This window comes from Puma concolor, chromosome B4, assembly GCF_028749965.1.
Source record: "Puma concolor isolate L17-30 chromosome B4, mPumCon1.1.hap2, whole genome shotgun sequence".
NCBI classification, from domain to species: domain Eukaryota; kingdom Metazoa; phylum Chordata; class Mammalia; order Carnivora; family Felidae; genus Puma; species Puma concolor.
In genome coordinates, this window is record NC_141673.1 from 65,033,766 (window position 1) to 65,058,229 (window position 24,464).

The following is a 24,464-nucleotide window of genomic DNA, read 5'->3' on the forward strand; positions in this document are numbered from 1 at the left end:
GCGGTGGAGGGAGGTTCGGGGGGCGGGGACGGTACCAGGTGTCACGGTGGCAGTGACTGGGGCCAAGGCGCCTCCTGGGGGCTGGGACCCGAGGCGCCCTCTAGTGGCGGCGGCCGGGAACTGTCCAGTGTCAGTCGAGGCGATGAGGGAGCGGCCCCTGTGCGCACTGAGTACCTTTTTACTTTAGCCAGCTTTTTCCATACCTAGTTTGGAAAGGTTTGTGGGAAGGTGTCTTTCCTTAAAAGCCTCCTGAAGACCAAGGTCGGGTCTGAAGTGTCACTTTTCCGAGACGCTTTCTCTGTCCGCTTTATCCAAAGTAATGCCAACAAAAAGGGTACACATTTCACCTTGTGTGTGTATATGTGTGTGTATATATATATAATGTGATACATTATATATGTATTATACATATATGCGTACATGTGTTATATATAATGTATTATACATGTAAACGTACATGTGTTACACATATATACATATATGTGTCATACATGTATACATACATGTATACATTATATACATATGTATAATGTATATATATACACATTAACTTAAATTGTAGTTAACATGCACGTGCAATATTGGTTTCAAGAGAAGTCAGTGATTTATCCCTTATATACAAAATCCAGTGCTCATCACAAGTGCCCTCTTTAGTACCCCTTACCCTTCTAGCCCATCCCCCACCTCCCTCCCTCCATCAACTTACCACTTACATTGTTTATACATTTGTTTCCTTGTTTGGCCGGCTCCCTGAACTAGACTGAGGGCAGGCACCTTCCTGCCTTGTTCACTGCTGTACCCTACCCCCAACAATAGGTGCCATGCCTGGGATGTATTAGGTGTTCAATAAATATTTTTGAGTAAACTAATTACTGAAACTGGGAAGGATTCTTAGAGGTGGTGCTTAGCTGCTGCCCAGAGTTAGTTTGCTGTCTTGAGTACATATGAATATTTACCCTACATGGAGAGTAGCAAAAAGCATCCTATTGGTAAACAGGATCTAGGTTCAAATCTTAGCACTGCCATTTCCTTTAGTGTATGTGACCTTGGACAAGTTACTTTAGCTCTGTTTCTTCTGTAAGAGTACTCATTTGATAAGAGTTCTGTGAAAAGCCAAGAAAAAAATGGTTGTGAAAACTCCATATGACACTTAATGGGTCAGAGAGTTTCATATTAACATAGACTGTTTATGACTACTGCTCATGAAGTCAGAAAATGTCCTGTAAGTGATGGTCTCTACAATTGTTGGGTAGATGAGGTGGGCAGGATAGAAAGTTGACTAAAACATGATTTCAGTCTTCAGGCAGTGTCTAAGTTCTCTCAACTGTTATGTATCTCAAGAATATTTAGCTCTACAGGTCTTGATCTCAGGGTTGTGAGTTCAAGCCCCATGTTGGGCTCCATGCTGGGTGTGGAGCCTACTTAAAAAAAAGAAAAATATTCAGCTCTAAAATTCTAGAACACTCGTGGAAAGAAGGGGGCAAGATCAATCAGAGACACTTTTGTGGAGGAAATAGGCAGGTATTGTGCCTGGAAAGATGGAGTCGAGGGAACAGTAAAACAATATGGCAGGAACACAGGAATTCTTTCCCTCCCTCCTTCCTTCCTTCCTTCCTTCCTTCCTTCCTCAAATACATGTTTATTATTTAGTGCCTCTCCCTCCATGCCCCCTCACCACAACATACACACATAAGTCTTGCTGGTTCAGCCTTCTAACTATTTCTTCAGTCATCCAGTTTCCTCTCTCCTGTGCCACCACCCGCCTTTGATCTAGAAGACTGGATCTGCTTCCTTACTGGTTTCCCTTTCATCTATTTTGGCCTCCTTCCAACCAGTTTTCTATTCCACAGCCAGAGAAAGCTTTGAAAACTGCAAATCTAAGCTTGTCACTCCCCTTTATAAAACCTTTCAAGTTTCCTCTGACTCTTAGGATAAAGTTCAGACTCCTTAACCCGGCCTACAAGGCTTTGCATTATTGACTTCATCCTGTCTTCCCAGCCTCCTCTCATACCGCATCGTATCTTTTCAGCCCCTTAGCTTTCTATGCTAAGAAACGTTGGCCTTTCAGTTCTACTTTAGGCCAAGCAACCTTATGCTCTGGGCTTTTGCATGTTGCTCTTTGCTTGGAGTGTCTTCCCTGCCCCCCAGTTTGTCTTTCAAGTTCCAGCTGAAATGGTAATAATAGCTAGCGTTTATTAAGCAACTATCATGTGCCAGCATTGTTCTTGATGCTTTCTGTGTATTATGTCATTTAATCCTCAGTATAACTTCATGAGGTAGATACTGTTGTTAGCCCCACTTTATTATTTATTTATTATTTTCTTTTTCGTGTTTATTCTTGAGAGAGAGAGAGAGAGAGAGAGAGAGTGACAGCGTGAGCGGGGGAGGGGCAGAGCACAAGAGGGACACAGAATCGGAAGCAGGCTCCAGACTCTGAGCTGTCGGCACAGAGCCCGACGCTGGGCTCGAACCCACGGAATTGTGAGATCTTGACCTGAGCCGAAGTCGGATGCTCAACCGACTCAGCCATGCAGGCGCCCCAGCTCCACTTTATAAATGAGGAAAGGGAGGCTAAGTAACCTGCTCAAGATTTGAGTCAGGATTTGAACCCAGACTGGGCACGTGAATTACTGCTGCACTGTACATAAACAGCACTGTTGGAGAAAACTATTTTTTAATCCCACAGATTTAGGTTCCTCTGTCGCTCATCTGTCTTGTAGCTAGGTATACGTGTCCTTAATAGTACTTAAAATGATCATAATTAATCAGCTGTGGCATTATGCATTTCATGAATTCCATGGAATTCTAAGCTCACTGTATTTATAGTCCCTCGCACAGTGCCTGGGACACAAGACATGCTCATTAAATATTTGTTACATGAATAAGTATTTTATATACCTGAATGTAAGGTAGTGTTTTATTTATTTTTTATTTTTTTATTTTATTCTGAAAATAATTTTGCAGGAAAGAAGTTGCCTTATATCTTGTGTTCTTACAAAGTCTCTTATAGCCCGCGGTGCCTGTTTTATATATTTCGTTTTGAATCAATATACTGTTTGGGGAAGATGCAGCCTGAGATGACCTTAGTCGATGCTGGTTCTCCAAGTTTACAGAGATCACCGTATGGAATTACTTAAAAGGGAGGCGAAAAACGTTAACACGGATTTAAGGAATTATTCTGGCTTTAGGACCTCACAGTTTCAAGTGTTAGATCTTGTTGGAGTAAGCCTTTTATTTTTTTAAATTTTTTTTAACATTTATTTATTTTTGAGACAGAGAGAGAGAGAGAGCATGAACAGGGTAGGGTCAGAGGAAGAGGTAGACATAGAATCTGAAACAGGCTCCAGGCTCTGAGCTGTCAGCACAGAGCCCAACGCGGGGCTCGAACCCACAGATCGCAAGATCATGACCTGAGCTGAAGTCGGACGCTTAACAGACTGAGCCACACAGGTGCCCCAGGGTAAGCCTTTTAAAAAGCAGCAGAGGGGCACCTGGGTGGCTCAGTCGGTTGAGCGTCCGACTTCAGCTTAGGTCATGATCTCGCAGTTGTGGGTTCGAGCCCTGTGTCGGGCTCTGTGCTGACAGCTCAGAGCCTGGAGCCTGCTTCAGATTCATCTCTCTCTCTCTCTCTCTCTCTCTCTCTCTGCCCCTCCCCAGCTCTCACTCTGTCTCTCAAAAATAAATGAATGTTAAAAAAAAATTAACAAGCAGAAAGGTTATATTGTGGATATCAGGAATATATAAGCATAGCATGAATTTAAAAAAACCAACTGTCCTCAAATAATTTGGATCTATGTGAGGATGGTGTGATCTGTAAATTGGGCCAGCTGATGATAAAATTGGCTTGAATGATGATGAAAGCACTGATAATTTGAATGAAATTGTATTATAAAGTTCGAGGGAAAAAGCATTATCTCTATTTCATATGTGATTTTAAATGTGTTGCTAAATAATATTAGATAGTGTATGTTCACTAAATTAGTACTACTTAAAGTAGACAGTTGACTATTTCATGTATATGAGGTTGACCAAAAACTATTTTTTTAGTTCTTCCCTTTGGGAAAATAAGGCACTGCCTTATTTTGCAATACATTTTATTAAGTGTTGTTTATTAGGTACTAGCAGACACAAAGATGGGCTGATAGGAATTTGGTGTATATACAAAACCAGAAGAAACTAGCTGGGCTGAAACAAATGGTTATATATTAGGATTAGTTCATTTATTCAATGATCTCACAATTATTAAGCCTCTCCCCCAGGCCAGCCATTTTTCTTGTTGCTCGGAATAAATCAGAGATGAGACAGGTAATTCCAACCCTAGGATAGTTCACGTAATAAAATGATTGGGAGATATGTTTGGAGTACTAAAGTGAGGCTGGGTTTCTGAAGGCCTCATGACTGAAGACTAGAGATTTGGATTTGATATGAAAGGATTAGAGAGTCCTGCTGCATTTTGCCCAAAGGAATGACAAGAAAAGATGATGTTTTATAAAAATTAGTCTGGGGTGGCATCCAGGATGGATCAGAGTGGGAAGAGACTGAAGGTTAAGGGTACAAAAGAGTTATTATAAGGACCTGGACAAGAGATAGTGAGGAACCAATAGAATGCCCTGAAATAAGGGCCACCTTAAAGCGGTCCAGATTTGTGGTGCAATAAATGGGAATCAGATTTGAGCTCCCCAAACCCATATATCATGTAGTTTGTCATCAGAATTTGGCGTTCATTTACAAACATTTGAGGGGCCACTCTGTAGCCATTCTGCTAGGTTCTAGGAAAATAAGGGCAAATAAGAGGTGGGCCTTTCCCTCAAGAAGTTCAAAAGTTTAGCAGTGAAGATTGGCGTTTGAAAGTTACTGTGCTATCATGTGATAGGTGCTGTAACGGAGAAATATGTTCAGGGCACAGTGAGAGTTAAAGGAAGGAGTAATCATTGATAAAATCTGGTGGTGGGGGACAGAGCATCCAGATGAAGAGAAGTCACGCTGGAACTAGATCACGGAAGATAAATTGGAGATTGCCTGGCAGACAAGCACCGGAAGGAAGGGCTTTGTGAAAAGAAGGAACAGCATGTCCAAAGATAGGAAAGATTGGAATTTCAGGAAAAGAGAAATCTCTTTTGCTAGTGGAAATACTCACTGCAGTGATTTGCCAATCTTAGATACTAATTCATTAAGTTTGACAGGCTGCCTTTGGCAGGTTATTCATCCCAAGGCACTAAAAAAAATATCCCAGAATGAAAGAGTTTTAATAACCAGTGCTTAATACAATTTTATGATATTCTTTCAGAATCTGAACAAGATGAAAACTTCTTAATTGCATTTTTTTCTTATGTGTTAAAAAGGTTGGGAAGCCTGGCTGTCTGTCAAAGAGCATGTGCCTCTTGATCTCTGGGTCTTGGGTTCGAGCCCCATCTTGGGTGGGGATTACTAAAAAAAAAATATATATATGTATTTTAAAAGGAAGAGAACAAGGAATACTATAATGTACACTTACATATCCACCACCTAAAATGAGTAAATAATATCATACCTACTTTTTCCCAAGTCCCATTTCCCTCCCTTCCTGGGCATCCCCTTTGTATCAGTCCACTTTTAACACTTAGAATATATATATTATAATATATATAATTATATATTGAATATAAATTACATGAATTATATATGAGCATATGTATATTCAATATGGATTACATATATATATTTGAATATATATGCAGATGAATATATACTATATGAGTTTTTTTAATGTTTTAAAAATTCATATACAGGGTCACCTGGGTGGCTGAGCTGGTTAAGCATCTGATTCTTTAAATGTTTATTTAGTTTCGAGAGAGACAGAGAGAGGCAGAGCACAAGCAGGGGAGGGGCAGAAAGAGAGGGAGACACAGAATCTGTAGCAGACTCCAGTCTCTGTGCTGTCATACAGAGCCCAACGCGGGGCTCAAACCCACAAACCGTGAGATCATGACTTGAGCCGAAGTAGGATGCTTAACCAGCTGAGCCACCCAGGCACCCCTAAGCATCTGACTCTTGATCTCAGCTCAGGTCTTGATCTCAGGGTCATGAGTTCAAATCCTGTGTTGGGCTCCATGCTGGACATGAAGCCTACTTAATAAATCAATATTCATATACAGTTGACCCTTGAACAACATGGGTTTGCACAGCACAGCCCCTGTTTGAACTTACTCAAAAAGTGCTAATTAAAATGTGGGTAATTGTTGATTTTAGTGGAACAGCATTCCATTAAGGTCAAGATCATGTCCTGAGTTGCCGTTGTACCATGTTGTTGGGTCTTTCATAGGAGTAGTGCTGGTTTGGGGATTTAATTTTTTTTAGAGAAAGGAACACAAGTACATTGTAAAAAAAAAAACTTTAACTTTTCCCTGTGTATTCTTTTTTGAGACTCACAGCATTACTTTAAAATTTTATTTTGAAATATACAATACAGAAAGTTATTTTCAGTTTATTGAGGTATAAATAACGTCACTATTACTTTTTAAATATTATGAAGAAAGACAACCAAACAGACTACCTACCCCCCCCCCCAGACTGTGTGTACAAAAAACCGTTTCTATGGATATTTTTCTATGTGAAAAATCATATGGACTTTTATTTGTTTCTAACACAATTCTATATTTGTAAATTAATTTATAATGTGAACTGGGACACAATGTGGGTCCACTCCCACTTATATGCAGATTTTTTTCAATAAATACAGTACGGGACTATAAATGTATTTTCTCTTCTTTGTGATTTTCCAAATAACATTTTCTTCTCTCTAACACCCTTTATTGTAAGAATACAGGATATAATACATAGAACATACAAAATATGTATTAATTGACTATGTTATTGGTAAGGCTTCTGGTCAATAGTTAAGTTTGGGGGGAGTCAAAAGTTATACATGGATTTTTAAAAATTTTTTTAATGTTTATTTTTGACAGAGAGAGAGAGACAGAGCATGAGTGGGGGAGGGGCAGAGAGCGAGGGAGACACGGAATCGGAAGCAAGCTCCAGGCTCTGAGCTGTCAGCACAGAGCCCGATGAGGGGCTCGAACTCACAGACCGCGAGACCATGACCTGAGCTGAAGTCGGATGCTCAACTGACTGAGCCACCCAGGCACCCCGATATACATGGATTTTTGACTGCGTGAGGGATCAATACCCCAACCGCTGTGTTGTTCAAAGGTCAACTGTAATTGGTTTCATGTGGCATTTATTTTTATTTCCCTCAAATTTGCTTTCAGAATTCATCCATGTAGACCAAGTTCATTAATTTTAGCTGCTGTGTGGTGTTCCATCTCATGAATGCACTCCAATTTGTTATTCTGTTTGTTACTGATAAACATTTATGTTGTTTGCAATGTTTCATTATTACAAACACTGCCTTGTAGGGGAACATCCTTGAACAGGCTTCCTTGTTCTTATGTATGAGAGTTCCTCGTAAGCAGTGTTTTCAGAGTGGTTTTTTTTTTAACCATAACTCATAGTAAGAATACAATTTATGGGGCACCTGGGTGACTTAGTCCGTTAAGAATCGAACTTCGGGGGTGCCTGGGTGGCGCAGTCGGTTAAGCGTCCGACTTCAGCCAGGTCACGATCTCGCGGTCCGGGAGTTCGAGCCCCGCGTCAGGCTCTGGGCTGATGGCTCGGAGCCTGGAGCCTGTTTCCGATTCTGTGTCTCCCTCTCTCTCTGCCCCTCCCCCATTCATGCTCTGTCTCTCTCTGTCGCAAAAATAAATAAATGTTGAAAAAAAAATTTTTTTTAAAAAAAAGAATCGAACTTCGGCTCACGTCATGATCTCAGAGCTCATGAGTTCAAGCCTGCATCAGGCTCTGCGCTGACAGTGCGCACATGCTGTCTCAAAAATAAATGAACAATTAAAAAAAATGCATTTTATATCAAGACTCATTTAATATACAAAATAAAAGTTTAGTGAAATAATACTTAGGCTATCTGCACTCTATTTACTATTCTATTCCATTTTTGTAAAATGCTGGACACGACTAACTAAAACGATTTCATGACCCACTAATGGACTGAAAAACACTGTTCCAAGGCAGTAGACTTTCTGGATCGGAGGATATATGCATTTTCAACTTGAGTAAATATTGCCCTGTTGCTCTCCAAAGTGGTTGTATCAGTTTTACAGGATATGTAAGTCCTAGTTTCTCACCAACACTTAAAATGGTCAGACTTTTAGATTATTGCTAATCCAGTAGATGTGCGATGAAACTCTTTGTCAGTTTACTTTGCATTTTCCTGGATACTGGAGAGGTAGAATAGATTTTTATATGTACCATTGTTTGAATGTCTTCTGGTAATTGTGTATTCATACCTTATGTCTATCTTCCCACTGGGTTGTTTATCTTCTTTTTTATTGTTATTGGTTTATAGGAAGCCTTTACAGATGCTAAATACCAATCTTTTTCTGATATGCATGTACATTGCAGATACCTTCTCCCTATCTCCCCATCCGTTACTTGTATTTTGACCTTGTTTAAAATACTTTTAGAGGGACTGCCAGCTGGCTCAGTTGGTGGAGCATGTCACTCTTCATCTCAGGATCATGAGTTCAAGCCCCACATTGGGTGTGGAACCTACAAAAAAAATTATATATATATCATATATATACATATATATATAATTTTTATATATATATGTGATATATATATGTGATATATATATTATATATATATGTGATATATATATGATATATATATATCATATATATATCACATATATAATTTTTTTTGTAGGTTCCATACCCAATGTGGGGCTTGAACTCATGATGTATATATATATGTGTGTATATATATATATATACATATATATATGAACTCATATATATATATATATATATATACACACATATATATTTGTATATGAGTTTTAGTATTTGTTACAGATTTGTTACAGTCAGCTTTATCAAAACTGGCTATTATAACTTCTGCTTTTTCATAATTTGGCTTTTTAAATTCTATCTTAGGATCATAAAGATATTTATATTTTTTCAGATGATTTTGAAGGTTTTATTTCATTTTGTTTTACCATTTCAGGTCTTTAATTCACCTGGAGTTTATTTTTGCCTGTTCTTTTTCTGTCTTCTGAAGCTTGCGGGGCTCACCGTTTGACTCCAGCACATTTCTCATTCCAGTCATTGTTTTCTGGCACTCTAGGTGTCTTACCCCCTCCTCCAAGTCTTTCTCTTAGCAAGAACAGAATGAGGATATAAATGACCTCCAGGCTTAGAAAAGTATCGGTTTGAAGGCCTGTAAGGAAGAAGCAAGCGGCAAAAATGAGGTCAAGAGGGTCATCAGGAGGAAACTCCGCGAAAGATGATGTGCAAGGATGGTTCCTCCTTCAGACCAGGAACCTGAGGATCCTGGAAGAAGAAGTGTGTCTACAGGGAGAAAGAAGAGTGTCTCAGAGGGCTGGCCCTGAAGGAGAAGCTTCTGACAGGCTCCTCACGTCCTACTCTTGAAGCCCTTCCGCATCTACCGTATCTACTTTTTAATTTTACCTCTTGTTTCTACTTGCAAGTCCTGTGAGCTTCTTCCATCTTGCACTAGAAAACTGTGAAACTAAGGCATGTAAGAGACACACAGAAGTTTTTGGTGGATCTGAGATTAAAACATAGGTCTCTTGGCCATCAAATGGGAAGGGTTCAGGTGGAGTCCAGTGGAAACCAGTTTGTGAGAGAAGACTTGTAAAAGAGGAGGTTAGCATTCCAGAGGAGCAGCAGTCCAAAATTATAACAGGTAGCCTTTGATTTCCAGTGTAATCACTGCAGTCATAATCATCATCAAAAAGCCTTTATGAGTGCCTGTTCGTAATGAGCAATTAAGGTAGACACTGAGCTACATTTAGAATATGCTTTTCCTGAACATTGTCTAAGAATTCATACTCTATGAAAATGAATATAAACAGATAAGCAAAGGACCTATCCATCTGACAATTAAAAGTAGGCCAATCTAGCTACTGGGGGTGGTAAAGAACATCAAACATGCCAGAAGTAGTGCAATTTAAGGATAAGGGCATCACTGGATGAAAAACAGTGCCAAGTAGGGATGGGTTATAGGGGTTCCAAGGTCAGGGAAACTGTCACCAATCAATTAGGGAGGGCGGGTCTCTTGCTTTCTGACTTCTCTCACTCCCTTCCACCCTTCACACACACGTACCCCACCCCAAGCTTTTCTCTTTCAGGTGACATAACCCTTGCTAAGGACTGAGATCAGAGGAATTTTTCCTTTGTGTTAGTCCTTGGCTTTGGATAAGGGACCTTTACCCAGCAGCAGCGGGAACCACCCTCAGGAGCCACTTTGTGCCGCCTGGCACGTCCACGGCAATTAGAGCAAAAGGACAGAGGTAAGAAAATCCCTAGAAGGAAATTCTCCCCACCCAGCTTTAGTTGGGTCACCCAGGATCTCTGTCCCATCAGTCTTGGTATTCACTGTGCTGCATGGCTCGTTATCCCACCAGCACCATTTAGTGAGCTTCCGCTGGGTTCAGTTTCTGTTGGGCAAAGGAAGTCCCTGCCTCAAGTCTAGGCACCTGTGCACACTCAACAAGATTCATAAATATCTTACTTAGAAGAATCAATAGTAGAAAGACTTTACGGATTTTGCAGTTAAAATTTTTTTTAACGTTTATTTATGATTGAGAGACAGACACAGAGCATGAGCAGGGGAGGGGCAGAGAGGGGGAAGACAAGAATCCGAAGCAGGCTTCAGACTTCAAGCTGTCAGCACAGAGCCCTATGCGGGGCCCGAACCCACAAACCGCGAGATCATGACCTGAGCCGAAGTCGGACGCTTAACCGACTGAACCACCCAGGCGCCCCAGGATTTTGCAGTTTAGTATCACTGTCCTAAAAGTCATCAATTTAATGTAGAAAAATAATTAACATGATCACATACACATGCAAATATATGTTAATAAGTGTACATGTATTGCTCCAGGGGGAAGTTATTGGCTCTGTCTCAGGATCTTTGCACTTGCTGGTCCCTCTGCCTGGAAGTTCTTTCCCAGGTGCTAATCATGTGGTTTGCTTTCTCACTCTGGTCAGATTTCTGCTTCAAAGTCACCCAGTAACGTCTTCTCTAACCATCCTTTGTCAAATAATCCTTACCTCTCCCCTCTGGCTCTTACTGCTCCTTACCTTACCTTTCAAATTTATTTTTTAATGTTTATTCATTTTTGAGACAGAGAGAGACAGGGCATGAACGGGGGAGGGTCAGAGAGAGAGGGAGACACAGAATCCGAAGCAGGCTCCAGGCTCTGAGCTGTCAGCACAGAGCCCGACGCGGGGCTCGGACTCACGGACCGTGAGATCATGACCTGAGCCGAAGTCAGACGCTTAACCGACTGAGCCACCCAGGCGCCCCTCAAATTTATTTTTTAATAGAATTTATTACTTTCTCACTTATATTTATTGACTTGTTTATTATTGGTCTCCCCCACAGAATGTAAGTTCTCTGAGAGCAGGACATTTGTATATCTTGATCATTACAATATTCCAGTGCCTTGAACAGCACTTGCACATAGTAGATCCTCGGTGCTATGTTTATTAAATAAATGAAATGAAATGGAACAAACATTCCTCTGCTGTTCTATGGTGAAGCTAAACAGAAGGAACCATGAAGTCTTTCTAAACTAATCCTATTCAGCTTTAGAAACTTGGTCGTTCTGAATCTCTGTCATTCTGAATCTCTGACCCCTGGAGAAGACTCCCTACCAATCTCTTTTTCAGTTCAGATGACTCCAGTAGGGCTGACCACACCCCCTAGCTCTAATGGTCAGCTTGTGTCCCAGGCACCTCTGGGCACTGTTTTCAGCTTGGGACTTGGTTCATGACCCAAGCTAGGTTATCAGACAGAGCCCTCCCCAACACTTTTGCCGGAACAATAGGGAAAGAGATACTCCAAGCTGTGAGGATGACATTGGCCCAGAGCAGATGGTGGCCATTGTTCCCCCATGCAAGGAGAACTTGCTTGAGAATAAAATCATTCTAGGATGGATACAGAGGGGAGAGAGAGAGAGAGAGAGAGAGTTAGATAAAGACAGGTGGACAGTAGCTTGGCAATATTATCTGAGTCCTCAGATCCAGCCCTGCTTCAAGCTAGATATGCCATTGGATTTCCCACTTATGTGAATGATTCAGTTCCCTTTGAGCACACCAGTCTGAATGGGTTTCTGGGTGTCACTGACCATCAAAAAACAAAATGAAAATCACACCTCGTGCCCATATAGCTGTATAATTTGTGCCCCATCAGTTTTCACTTTTTTACTGAATGACACATGCAGGTTTTTATCTAAAACTTTTGAACATTTTTATAGTTTACAAAATAATTTCGTGTGTATATAAAATTTAATTTTAATACAGTTATGTGAGGCGGGGTATATGTTGTTCTTTTAATTGGTTAAAACTGAAGCTCAAGAAATCAAGCAATTCATTCAGCATCACACAGTGAACAGCAGAGCGAGAACTCTAATGTGGGTCTTCTGGTGCTAAATCCAAGGCCTGGTCTATAGTTTTCCATCTGCTTTCTTAAGTATTTGTAGAATTTCTTCATGAATTTATTTATTTTTTGTCTCTCTTAACAGAGGAGAAGCTCACTTAATAGGACCTTGCTGTTTGCCTTGAGTCCCTCTTTTAATTCCTAGGGCAGCTTTCTAGAATGAGTGAGGTTCAGGAGTAGGGGGTTGGCTCTCACTGATCGTAAGGTTAGAGTTGGTCAGATCTGCTTTCTGTCATCAAGGAGCTTGTAATCAGCTGACTGAAATAATGCATATGTATTAAAGTGGTGCTTTTCCACCTTTTTTTGACTGCTATGGTAAGAAGCCACACACACATCATTAAAGTTTTACAAAGCAATACCTACCTTAGTACTTATAACATTCTTTGATATTTCCTATTTCATTAAAAAAAATTTTTTTTAATGTTTACTTATTCTTGAGGTGGGGGGCGGGGGGGACAGACAGAGAGGGAGACACAGACTCCGAAGCAGGCTCCAGGCTCTGAGCTGTCAGCACAGAGACTGACGCGGGGCTTGAACTCACAAACCGTAAGATCATGACCTGAGCCAAAGTCAGACACTCAATCGACTGAGCCACCTAGGTGCCCCAACCTATTTCATTTTTTAAAAATTCGGATTGTGACCCACTAAATTGACCTCATCATTCAGTAAGATGGATTGAGACTCAGTTTGAAAAACACTTTTACAGGTCATATATATGTAAAGTCAAATCCAAGCTAAAGTTCAAGATCACAAATGTTTATTGAGTGCTAAAGGATGTGCTAAGTATATTACTAGGTGCAGTGAACAATAAAAAAATAATGTATGTACAGCTATCTTTATGAAGCTCATACTCTACTGGCAAAAATTAGAGAATAAGCTCAAATAATTAATAAAAGGAAAAATTTGAGCCAAAAAAAAAAAAAAGCCCTCACAAAGATTCTGGAGCAGCAGAAGTCATATCCCGTGAGAATCAGGAAAGGCTTTAAGGGAGCAGGTGGTATTTGAGTTGAGCCTTGAAAAATGGATACTAGAGGGACACGTGGGTGACTCAGTTGGTTGAATGTTCAACTCTTGATGTTGACTCAGGTCACGATCTCACGGTTTGTGGGATCGAGCCCTACATCAGGCTCTGTGTTGGCAGCTTGGAGCCTCCTTGGATTCTTTCTTTCCCTCTCCCTCTCTCTGCCCCTCCCCTTCTCATGCTCTCCCTCCCCCAAATAAACAAATTTAAAAACAAATTTTGATAAAAAGGATTAAAAAAATGGAGACTAGAACTGTGAATGGAGGTAACAAAAGGAGCCAAAAGCACAGGGTCAGGCAAACCCAGGGTGTGTTGGGGAGAGAAAATAGGAAATTCAACTGAAAGGAAAGGTTTGCGTGGTGGAGAGGTGGAAGATGAGGTGGAAGGAGGGCTGGAACCATGGTGTGGGGGATCTTGAATGCCAGATGAAAAGTCTATTCTGTATTTAATGTGGTAATGTGTGTAAAATATCCTCCACGTGGCATGAAGTGGCACTCAGTTGATGTGATCTCCTCTTTCCTTCTTTACTCTGTAGGCTATAGGAAGTTTCTAAGTGGGGAAGAGAAATAGATTGATCAGGAGGAAATTGAGGATGTGGAGGTCAGAGCTATGGGGGCCTAAGCAGGAAGGTAGCAGTTGAAATAGAAGGGGACAACTGACCTTGCGCAGGTAGGCTACATAATTACCATTATTTTATGTAAGGGAAGATGAGAAATCCATGATAACCTTCAGTTTTCAAGTCCTAGAAACTGGGAATATAAGGAAATTGTAAGAACAACCTGGTTTGAAGAGAAAGGAGGATAGTTGGGGATATAGTAATGCTGACTTTCTAGCTGGACATGCGAGGAGAAAGTCCAAGAGGCAGGTGTAGCTCAGGGAAAGAGGGTACAGAGAGTAATGGCCTTTGGGAATCATTGTCAAGAAGGTGAAATGGTGGCATGGCTGTGAAGGGATGCTATCACAGCCTGGGACTCCTCCCCAAGGACACACCGGTGAACATGATAAAGTTCTGGCTCTCAAGGAGAAATACAAACCACAAAAGCAATTCAGTGTTATGGGAAAGGGAAGAATACAGTATAGTATATCATAGGACTACACAGAAAACATGCCTTACTCAGACACTTGGGCTCGTGGAAGGCTTTTGGAGGAAGAAGCATTTAAAGTGAGACCTCAGTGGTGAGTAGGAATAGGCCCAGCTGAAAGATGTGTAGAGCAAGAATGTTCCAGCAGGCGCACAGCATGTGAAAAGGTGGGGAGGCAAGAAAGAACATTGGTGCATTTGGGGAACAAACGATAGAATATCCTTCAGAGGTTAGTATCATACCCACTTATCATACCCTATCAACACAAAGATTTAAGAGCGTACCCATGGTTTCCCAGCTGGCTAGACCTCAAATCCAGGTCCGTGTTACTCTTAAGAGGTTGCTCTTTCCGTTATTCCAAGCTGTCCCATAGTGTCTCCAATGCTGGGCGGGTCCCGGTATTGTTACACTGAAGTTGTAGGGATTGTGTAGAATTAGAGGACCAAGGGTTGAACCTAAGGAATGCCAACATTTAAGGAGTAGGAAGAAGAAGAAAAGTAGCAGTTGAAGAAAGTAGAGGAAGCGCGATCCAAATAGAACTGCCCAGAGAGCACAGTATGATGGAATCCAAAGAAACAGAGTTGGAAGGAAGAGGAGTGGTATGGCATTTCAAATGTGGTAAGAGCTCAAGAGTCTGTGGGTTCTGACCATAGATGGCCAATGATGATGTTATTTAGCTAACAAGAAAGTAATTACCGGGGTAGATCACAAAGGGTGGAAAAATAAAGGAGTGTTCAGGAAGCAGAGTAAGTGCTGGTCACTTTTTCAGAGACCTTGATTTTGGGTTTTACAACAAGAAGAAGTAAGAAGGGAAGCCAACTCTGTGTTGGAAGCACTAGGTTTATTAGGAAGTGCTCTTGAGATCACCACGAAGGTAAGGGAAGCAAATCTGCACAGAAGGAGAAGTCGGGCTGTGAGGCAGGACGAAGGCTCAGCTGACTTTCAGAGCTGTTCCTGGTTGGGGTGAGAGGGATGAATCTTTACGCTCCTACATACATCAGTCATTCCGTGTGGGCTGCCTAAGAAAGAGGCATGACGTGACAGCTGAGGGCCATCTGCCAGCAGTGTGCCCACTTCAACAGCTGGGGTCATAAGTCCTTTATTCTCAAGGGGTATCCTGCCTGTGCATTCCAACATTTATCACAGCAATAGCTTTACAAGTCTAGCAGATTCGAGGGAGGAATGTTTTTAGGGTAGTAAGACTCAACTTTGGAAATAGATACATTAATATAAACACATCCTAATTATTATTCTGTATTGCCTTGTCAGGCAGTATGTCAGCCATAACATATTAAAAAGTGGGCTAATCCGTTTATGAAACACCTCCCATATAGCTGGCCTTTGTTAGCAGGTGTACAAAGATAAGATAATCACCCGTATTGAGAAGCTAACAAGTTAGTGGGAGAAGGGATGCACCAAAACAATAACGCTGTAAGAGGCTGTGCTTATCTTATTTGTGTTTATATCTGTATCACCCCATCTATGCCTGGCACACAGTAGATTCTCAATAGGTATATACAGAATGAGCCAGTGCTAGAGTAGAGCAAAAAAAATTGCTTGGGTCAAAGACAGAATAGAGGGCTAATGGAGCCTGGAGGAGGCAGGGAATGCATCACGGAGGGGGATATTTTAAGGGAAGCTCAAATGATAATAACGAGTTTTCCAGGTAAGGAAGGGGAGGGGTGGGAGGAGTTAATTCCTAGCAGCTGTTTCAGGGAAAACAAAAGCATGAAAAAGAATACTTGGAGGGTGGGTCAAAGGTAAAGCATGGAAGGAAAAGTCTCCTATTTCGATAAAGGGCACGTGCGACACAAACACATATTAACATCTACCCAGAAACGAGTTGGCTACTGTGGTAATGTGGGATATTCAGGGAATTTACAAGAGATCGTTTTTTTGAGCTGGAGTTGAATGAAAGGGAATTGTTTTAGGTGTACACAACAGAGGCAGAATGGTATGGTAGTTGAGCGCTGGTTCTTCAAGAACAGATCTGTGTTCAAAGCCTAGCTCATGTTTGTGACATGTTATATGTGGTGTCTGATACGGATACATAATAAGAATGCAATTAATGTCAGTGAGAATCGCGGACCTGGAAGGCATGAGTGGAGCGTATATACCAGGGGAACTGTTGAGTAAACGAAACAGGAGCTATGGTAGAGTCTCACTGTAAAATCCATTCCTGTTTTTGGAACTCCTAAACCAAAATAGGGCTTCTTCCTCCAACATTTTAGTTCAGGGATGATTTCGTGTGTACATATTTTCCTGGGAAGGGGGACAAATCGGTGCCCCACTCAATCTAAGGCAGCTCTGCATTGGGGAACTTGTCTGAGGTAGCACAAGGACAAGGAGCAGGGCACATTGTAATGATACGACTTTTAGTATTTGTGCGTGCCCTGGAACAAAGAGATCTTCATCTGGGATCCGGGAAAGAGATTTGTAGATCTTCTGACCCTACAGTTGTTCTGAATAGGAAGCAGAGCCACCTGCTAGAAGCCTACTTTGACCAATATGAATCCATTACTCTTTTCTTTCTTTTCCATTCTAAGACATTTCTTTCTGTCGCACTTATTTGCATATGTTTTTGTGGTAGTAAGCAGATTTTCTTTAAAACTATGAGAAAAGTTTCTGAAGGCAGCAACTTCTTCCTCCCAGTATCCCACTTCACTCTTCTTACTTGCCCCGCCCCCATGTCTCCTTTCCACCTCTGCCTCCAGCTGGCCTACTAAACTATTTGCCAGAGGCATGATTTCCTCATTCTTTCAATTCCCCTTCTCCCAGATTGAGAAATTCTGGGCTTGCTCTGGATTTTTTTACAGTCTCAGGTTTTCGTTTTTGTTTTTTCTTTTTCTTTTCCAGCAGATGCCCCAGTCCTGGGTTCGCATGTCTTTGTTGTCAGCCTGTGGATCACTGATTGACCAGCCTGAGCCAGCGGGTCCCTCAGATCCCAAGGGACAGACTGGGCGGTGCTTTTACCCACACCAGTGAGACTCCTCATGATTGCATCAGTGCTGCACGTACCTATGGAAAATACTAGTGGACTGTCGGGTTTGGGGTTAATTGGTTTCAGCTAACACCTTATGGGAGCAGAGTCCTTGTGCACATGCTGCCGTGGTACAAGTGCCCTAACCAGCTTCACACCAAGGGGAGTGGCATCCTGAAGGAAAGCAATTCCTTTGACTCCACCCCTTTCATCCACTGCCACTCACAGATTGGCCTCCAGCTCCTGCCCGGTGGATCAAAGACGGAATCTCAGAATACACGTTTTCAAACTCAGTTAATTGTTCATTAATATCCGGGAGTGGCAGATATACGATGCTTCCCTTTTCATGGCAGGTCAAAGATGAAATTTGATTATGCTTTGAAGGGTGTGGTTTGCCTCTTGAAATTCCCGGCAGTGTCTTTACCAACGTGGTGCTGCCCAGAGCAGCCCAAGTGCCCTTATCTAACCAAGGGAGGCGCACTTGTCTGCATATATACAGGCAGGAGCCGACACTCGGAAAAGTCAAATCCAGCCTGCACAATGAAGAAGCAACCTAAGAAGGATGAAGCTCCACACTGTGAGCTCAGTAAGTAGCCAGCAACCATGCGGAAGCCCAAAGAGGTTGCTTAGCTGAGCAGACCCGTTAGGGGGACATGAATGGCTCCAGCCATTTTACTTTCTAGTTGCAGCAGAAGTTCCCACAGGAAAGGTTCTGGTCTGGAAGGACTTCATCAAGCCTTTCTGAAAACTACCCAGAGGTGTTGGAGAGAGATTCTCAGAACTAATTTGTGCATTTTCTTTTTCTCTCTAGGGGAAGTTCTGTATGGAAACCAGCCTGTACCAGAGTAACTGAGGATACTCAGCCCAGTTTTTTTGTCCCTGAGATTTTTACTTTGTACTTGATTTGGAGTTTTCTTTTTGCAGTGCATTCTCCTTCCTCCTCTCTTGGACTCTTTTTACTATCTAATAAAATTTTCTCCTAGCAGTTTTTTTACGTGGAGAAAGAAGTTGGAGGGGTTTATGCTTCTTTTCCTCTCTAAGCCTACAATTTGGTTAGATAAGCCTGGTTATCTTCAACATAAGCTGTAGGGGGGTGTCTAAGAATGTTACTGGAAGCTCTAAAGGGCATTGTAGAAAATGAGGGTGGCTCGTCAGACAATTTTTCTTCCCTCTAAAGCACCACTAGTCTGGCTATCATCTTCAGGGAAAGGCTGGCGTTGTGAGGTTGGGGCTGGGGCGGGATCGCTTTTAGGTAGGCAGAGATAAAGCTTGGGGGAAGAAGCGAACCAGCCGGGTAGGATGGAGGAAAACAGTTCATCACAGAGGCTTGGGAGTGGGGCATCTGATGCGGTGGAACTGGCTGTACTAGCTGATGTCTCGCGATTCCTCCCGGGTGTGGGTTGCTTTCGGTGAAGCAGCAGATACTATGGTGTGGCTCTGGGGACGAGAGCATATGGTCCTGCCAGGTTGGCTAAACTTTATGGAGTGGAGCTGTACCTCGCTGAACAAAGTCTCCAGAAAAAAAAGGGGCTTGACTGCCAGTATCTAATGTGAGGCAGCAGCTAACTGAGGTAGGAAATTGATCTGACCCGGGACTGGGCGCAGGACCGCCGGAGCCCCGACATCCACACTCAGTTGAGCACGACCCGCGCTCGCAATGGCTGGGCGAGAAACAGCTCCAGCCCAGGCCGTCGTGGCCCCGCCTCCAGCCTGACCCTGGGGTGGGCGGACCCTCGGGACGCCCTCAGCTGGCCACGCGCGCCGGCAGCTACTGGGAATACGAGGAGTCCAGCCAATAGGAATGTGCAACTGCGGTCCTATCGGCCAATCGCGGGGCGTGTAGGGGGTTGGCCGGCTTGGCGCTAGCTCCCGGGATATGGAGCGGCCAGCGCGAGGGCATCCTGTCTGGTGGCTGCGGAACCGGTAAGGCCACCGGCGGGCGAGGTCAGGGGTCACGCGGCCGCACCAGTTTCCCCAGGCCGGCCGGGAGGGCGCGGGGGTGGGCCAGGGAGCAGGCGCCGGGGCCAGTATGGGTCACGCGGGGCGCCATGCGGGACGGCGAGGGGCGGTGCGGGCAGGGAGGGTCTGAGGCGCGGGGGGTCAGACAGAGCCGCCTTATTCGAAGGAAGACAGAGAGCGGGGCGGGGGGTGGGGGCAGGGAGCGAACGCCTGAGGTTGTGGGGCCTCGTCCCTTCCCCGCCGCGGCCTAGGCGAAATGGCCGAACCCCCGTCTGGACCTGCCGCCGCGCCGGAACCCGTGATCCAGGGTGCGCTGACCCGCTTCATGCCGCGGAGGAGGCGACGGGCACAGGGCAAGGTCCCCGCAGCTGCCTTCTTATCTGCGGAGCCCTGGGGCCGCGCCCGTTCCCTGGGCCTCCCGCCGCTCCTCTTCAACAATAAAGATCACTTTAGTGCAGCCGACATCCGTGGAGCGCCCTCGAGTGAAGGGCCTGGGCAGGCCGCTGAGTACTCGCGTGTAGATTGGTTTTAGGGCTCTTTGTGCCGCTTCCTGGCTCCAGGTACTTTTATAGGGGGCACACGGTATGGAAGTGGGGTGGATGCTCTCCGACTGTTCGGTTTCTTGTATCCCTGCTTTTAAAGCTGCGATATTCCGTCTTTGGATTCCTTTCCACTCCCCCCCCTCCCCCGCGCCCCAATTCCCCGACTCATGTACCAGACGATTTCAAAGAGCATCATTAGGGAAGAAGTTGGGGAACCTGGGTTTGAGTTTTCCTGTGTGTAAAATGAGCCTATTTTCATATTGTCTGTTGCTTTCAGAAGAGTGCTGCGAAGTTAAGGGAACGCGGCATATCTTTAAAGTGGAAGGCAAAAGCAGAAATTCTGTGGAAGGAGAAGCAAGGGCAAATGGGCTTCCAGAAACTTTTGCTGGCCGTTATTTTAGTGAATATCGGTGAAACCGGGGGGACACTGTTGACCGTGACTCCTGTGAATGGAAGGCCCACCAGTTTGCACCACTTCTTGGCTGTGTAAACCTTTGAGCAAGTTGCTTAGTTAGCCTCCTGGTTCATTTGTCTCCAGGAACTTAAAATGAGAATTGATAATATAAATCTTACAGGGTTGTTAGTGAGTATAAAATAAGTTGATACAGATGAAGTGCTTAGTTCTTGGCGCGTAGGAATTTTTATTACTTACACGTGCCTTCTTTCCGCTAAAGATTCCCATCTAAAGAATTCAGATCTTATAACTTACCCTTTGCTCAGAATCGTGTGAGCCTATTGTGAATGAATCCTTAGGCCCTTTGTTTTCCATCCCTGGTGTTAACGTTGACCTGAAGGTATAGTATAATTCCCGGTGATTAGAGGCTTCCTACTGGGTGTTTACTGTATCATTAAATAAGGTTGGAAACTATCACTATACTAGGTATGGCTGTGATAGCTGTGTTGAGTAAACGAAGCCTCAGAACTTTTTGGGCTGTTTAGTTTTTCATTGGAAAATGCTTCATTGACAGTCTTGGCCCAGGCACGGTTTATTTTGGATCCACTACCAAAAAGGCCATGATTGCAGTATACTTGGTTTCTCATGTTTCCGGGATGGCTGTGGGACTTCGGAGGGGAATTTCTGGGCAGCCTGGCAACACTTCTTGTTAATGAATAGGGAAGCTTGGTATGAATCTAATCTTACTTTACTGTTAGGAAATCCGCAGTGGTTCCTTGGATTACTCTACAGAGCAACTACTAAGCAGTTTTAGTTCAGTTTTGACTCAGTGACGTCAAGGTTAGAGGTTAGAGAACAGTATCCATAAAGTAGCATCTTTTGGGTGGGTGCTGTGGAGTGAAAGGTGTCTTTGTTCCTTGTCTCCTCCCCATGTACATAAATACAGTCTGCTGACAGATTTATACCCTTTCCATGAGCTTAAAAGTCTCTTTTTTTTTTAAATTTCTTTTTAATGTTTATTTGTTTATTTTGAGAGGGGAGAGGGACAGAGAGAGAGAGAGAGAGACAGAATCCCAAGCAGGCTCTACTCCAGAGCCCGATGCAGGGCCCAAATTCACGAACTGTGAGATCGTGACCTGAGCTGAAATCGAGAGTCAGACACTTGATTTTAGGGCCACCCAGGTGCCCCTAAAAGTCTCTCCTAAGTTCTCACGGTGTTATCTGGAAGGCACTAATGGAAGACTGTTTTGTCTTCCAATTCTCCCCTTCCACGAAAGCTGCTATTTACACACATAGCATAATCACAAAATGAGAAACTCCGAATTTGTGAAAAAGAGTATGCTGTCCCGATTTGGCTGAAGTACGGATGGTATACGTTCAGTTATTTAGCTTTGGAATGAGACAATTTAGTACTTCTGTAGGGTTGAAAGTTGGATGTGGGTTTGGTGAGGGTAGAGGACGGTGTCTTCTCGAAACCTCTTTACTTGTGCTTGAGTAAGGAGGAAAGGGAGTGGCATCTTCAAAGAGTTGAGTGTTTAAGGCAGAAAAGGAAGCCTTTTGCTCTAATGTTGTTGTCATCCTTACCATCTGAGTCTCTGTGGTCTGAATAAAATATTTTGGAAAAGAAGGCAGGGCGCATTTGAATGTGCAGAATATAAGGCTTTGGAAAAGCTAGACCCCTGGAGACACAAAGAAAGACCCTTCAGACATCATCAGGGACATCATGGATAACATACAACATTGTTTGTATTATAAACTATAATAAAATGGGAATGGAATATAAAATAGTTGGCCAGGAATGATAGAAAATATACTTATCATCTAGTTCCTCTTCCACTTTTAATTTTAAGGCTGAAGTCACTTATATTTTTTAATGTGAAGACCAAAGTTTCCACTAAAACCTTGAATTGGGAAGTTGGGGTTCTTAGTCTTGTCTTTATGCTTATTGCTGGTAGGTGATCTTGTTTGGGTTATTTTTGTTTTGGTCCCATTAATCGCTAGTAATCAAGTGACTGCTAAAACCCCTAGGTAATGAAAGGAGAAGGCTGCAAGTTAATTATTAAAATTTTAAACAAGTTCCAAAGAGCAGAAGGAGGCAGGTGTGCAGCTGGAGAATCTTGTAGTAAGTGTTATTTGTCTGTACATGTAATTTTTCTTTACTTTAAGAAAAGACGTGTTGAGGAAAATACTCAAATTGTTAAGGCCAGGCTACGTCCGAGGGGCCAGAATGTGTCATTGGAATGAATGAATTGAATGTAGTCTAGTAATAATCATTCTTTACATTTGCCAGAGGAAAATGACTCATGCAAGTGTGAGGGCAAAACATTTTTTCTGAGGCATGAGTGGGTATAGGCTTATTTAATACTGACCTTCTTATTTCAATATAAAGGGATGTTTGAAATTGTTCACAGAGTGTAGAGTTGCAGGATAGATGCATCAGGCTGGGAGGCCAGGTTGGTTCCCCCACAGGGAAATGCACTGCTGTTTACTTCTGGTTAGGAAGAAATCAGAGGAAGCTCTCTGTGTGAGAATTGGGAGGAACAAAGACCCAGCTACAGTCTCTAGAGGTAAGACTTCAGGGACCCTGACTTGTGAGCATAGAGGTTTGAAAGCTGGTTAACCTTCAGCAATGAGCAGAGAAAGTGTTCTGTCTAGTAGGTATCAGGTCCTTCTAATTCTGAAGTCTCTGGTTGATGAGTGATATATTTTTTGAAAGATCAGTACTTCTGGACAGCCTGGCCACATTTCTCCCAGCTGTTATCATCTTTGACACCCAGGCAGCCAGTTTCATTATCTTTCTCCCCATTTCTTACTCCCTCTCTCCTTGCTGCTTAACATTTTTTTTCTTCTTTTTTTTTTTATCATTCAGTGTTCTCAATGTCATGTTTTTCTTTCAACTGTAAAACAGATTCTCAGAAGTCCAGCTCAAGTGAGAAACAGCAAACTTGATGTTGAGTTGAAATTGTGGTTCTCTGGGAGATTAAGCAAGATTATCCCAATTTTGAGATTATTACTACAGTATACAAAGTCAATAAAATGAAAAACAGTCCACACTGGTATCTTAATGGCCATCGTGCCAGAGTGAGAAAGAGACACACACATACAGAAGCCCTGATGCGTATTAAGCACATTGTACAATAGGAGTACTGTTTGTACTTTGTGAACTGGGTGTGTTTCTGTGGCTTTGGCTGAAGACATTGTAATATGAAGACATTCTCTACTTAGGTAGCGAGGATTAGAGTTTTCAGGCCTTTTCTTAAACTAACACCACAGGGACTTTTCACTTTTCCTTCACAGAGGTAGGTGTAATCAGTCTCAACCTGTCTTTTCTTCATTTTATCATTTTCTATCAAATTCATTTTCATAACAGAAAAATAGGAGGCACTTACATCTAAATTTAAAAAATTCTAAACTTTGTATCCTCAAGAATAATTTAGAAATTCACAAGGCTTTTTAAAAATTAATTATCAGGGCGCCTGGGTGGCTCAGTCGGTTGGGTGTCCGACTTCGGCTCAGGTCATGATCTCGCGGTCCGTGAGTTCGAGCCCCGCATCAGGCTCTGTGCTGACAGCTCGGAGCCTGGAGCCTGTTTCGGATTCTGTGTCTCCCTCTCTCTCTGACCTTCCCCCATTCATGCTCTGTCTCTCTCTGTCTCAAAAATGAATAAATGTTAAAAAAATTATCATAGTTGACATATAATGTTACATTAGAGTCAGGTGTACAACATAGTGATTTGACAATTCTGTACATTATGGGACACTTCCCATGGTACATGAAGTTCCCATTTGCCACCGTGAAATGTTATTACAGTATTGTTGACTATATTCCCTATGCTTTCCTTTTCATTTCCATGACTTATTTATTTTAAAATTGGAAGTTTGTACTTCTTTTTTTTTTGAGAGAGAGAGAGAGAGAGAGAGAGGGGGCGCAAGTGAGCGAGGGGCAGAGAGAGAGGGAGGGAGAG

The 24,464-nt window shown here is 42.8% G+C and overlaps 1 protein-coding gene across 10 annotated transcripts in view; it reads left to right on the forward strand.

The window, feature by feature from the left end:
* Positions 1-53: 53 nt before the first annotated feature.
* The window catches only part of SLC11A2 (solute carrier family 11 member 2), a 51,473-nt gene continuing 27,062 nt past the window's right edge, over positions 54-24,464 (forward strand). For 3 of the 10 annotated variants that reach the window (XM_086713386.1, XM_086713392.1, XM_086713394.1), the window contains exons 1-5: positions 54-334; positions 9,061-9,762; positions 10,208-10,369; positions 14,079-14,212; positions 17,482-18,191. In XM_086713386.1, the coding sequence (XP_086569512.1) occupies positions 17,966-18,191 (226 nt within the window). In that variant the 5' untranslated portion in view covers positions 54-334; positions 9,061-9,762; positions 10,208-10,369; positions 14,079-14,212; positions 17,482-17,965. Of the gene's footprint in view, positions 335-8,995; positions 9,763-10,193; positions 10,370-14,078; positions 14,213-17,481; positions 18,192-19,349; positions 19,529-19,993; positions 20,125-24,464 lie in introns of those variants that run through there. The other 7 variants (XM_086713387.1, XM_086713389.1, XM_086713391.1 and 4 more) reach the window with 7 other exon arrangements.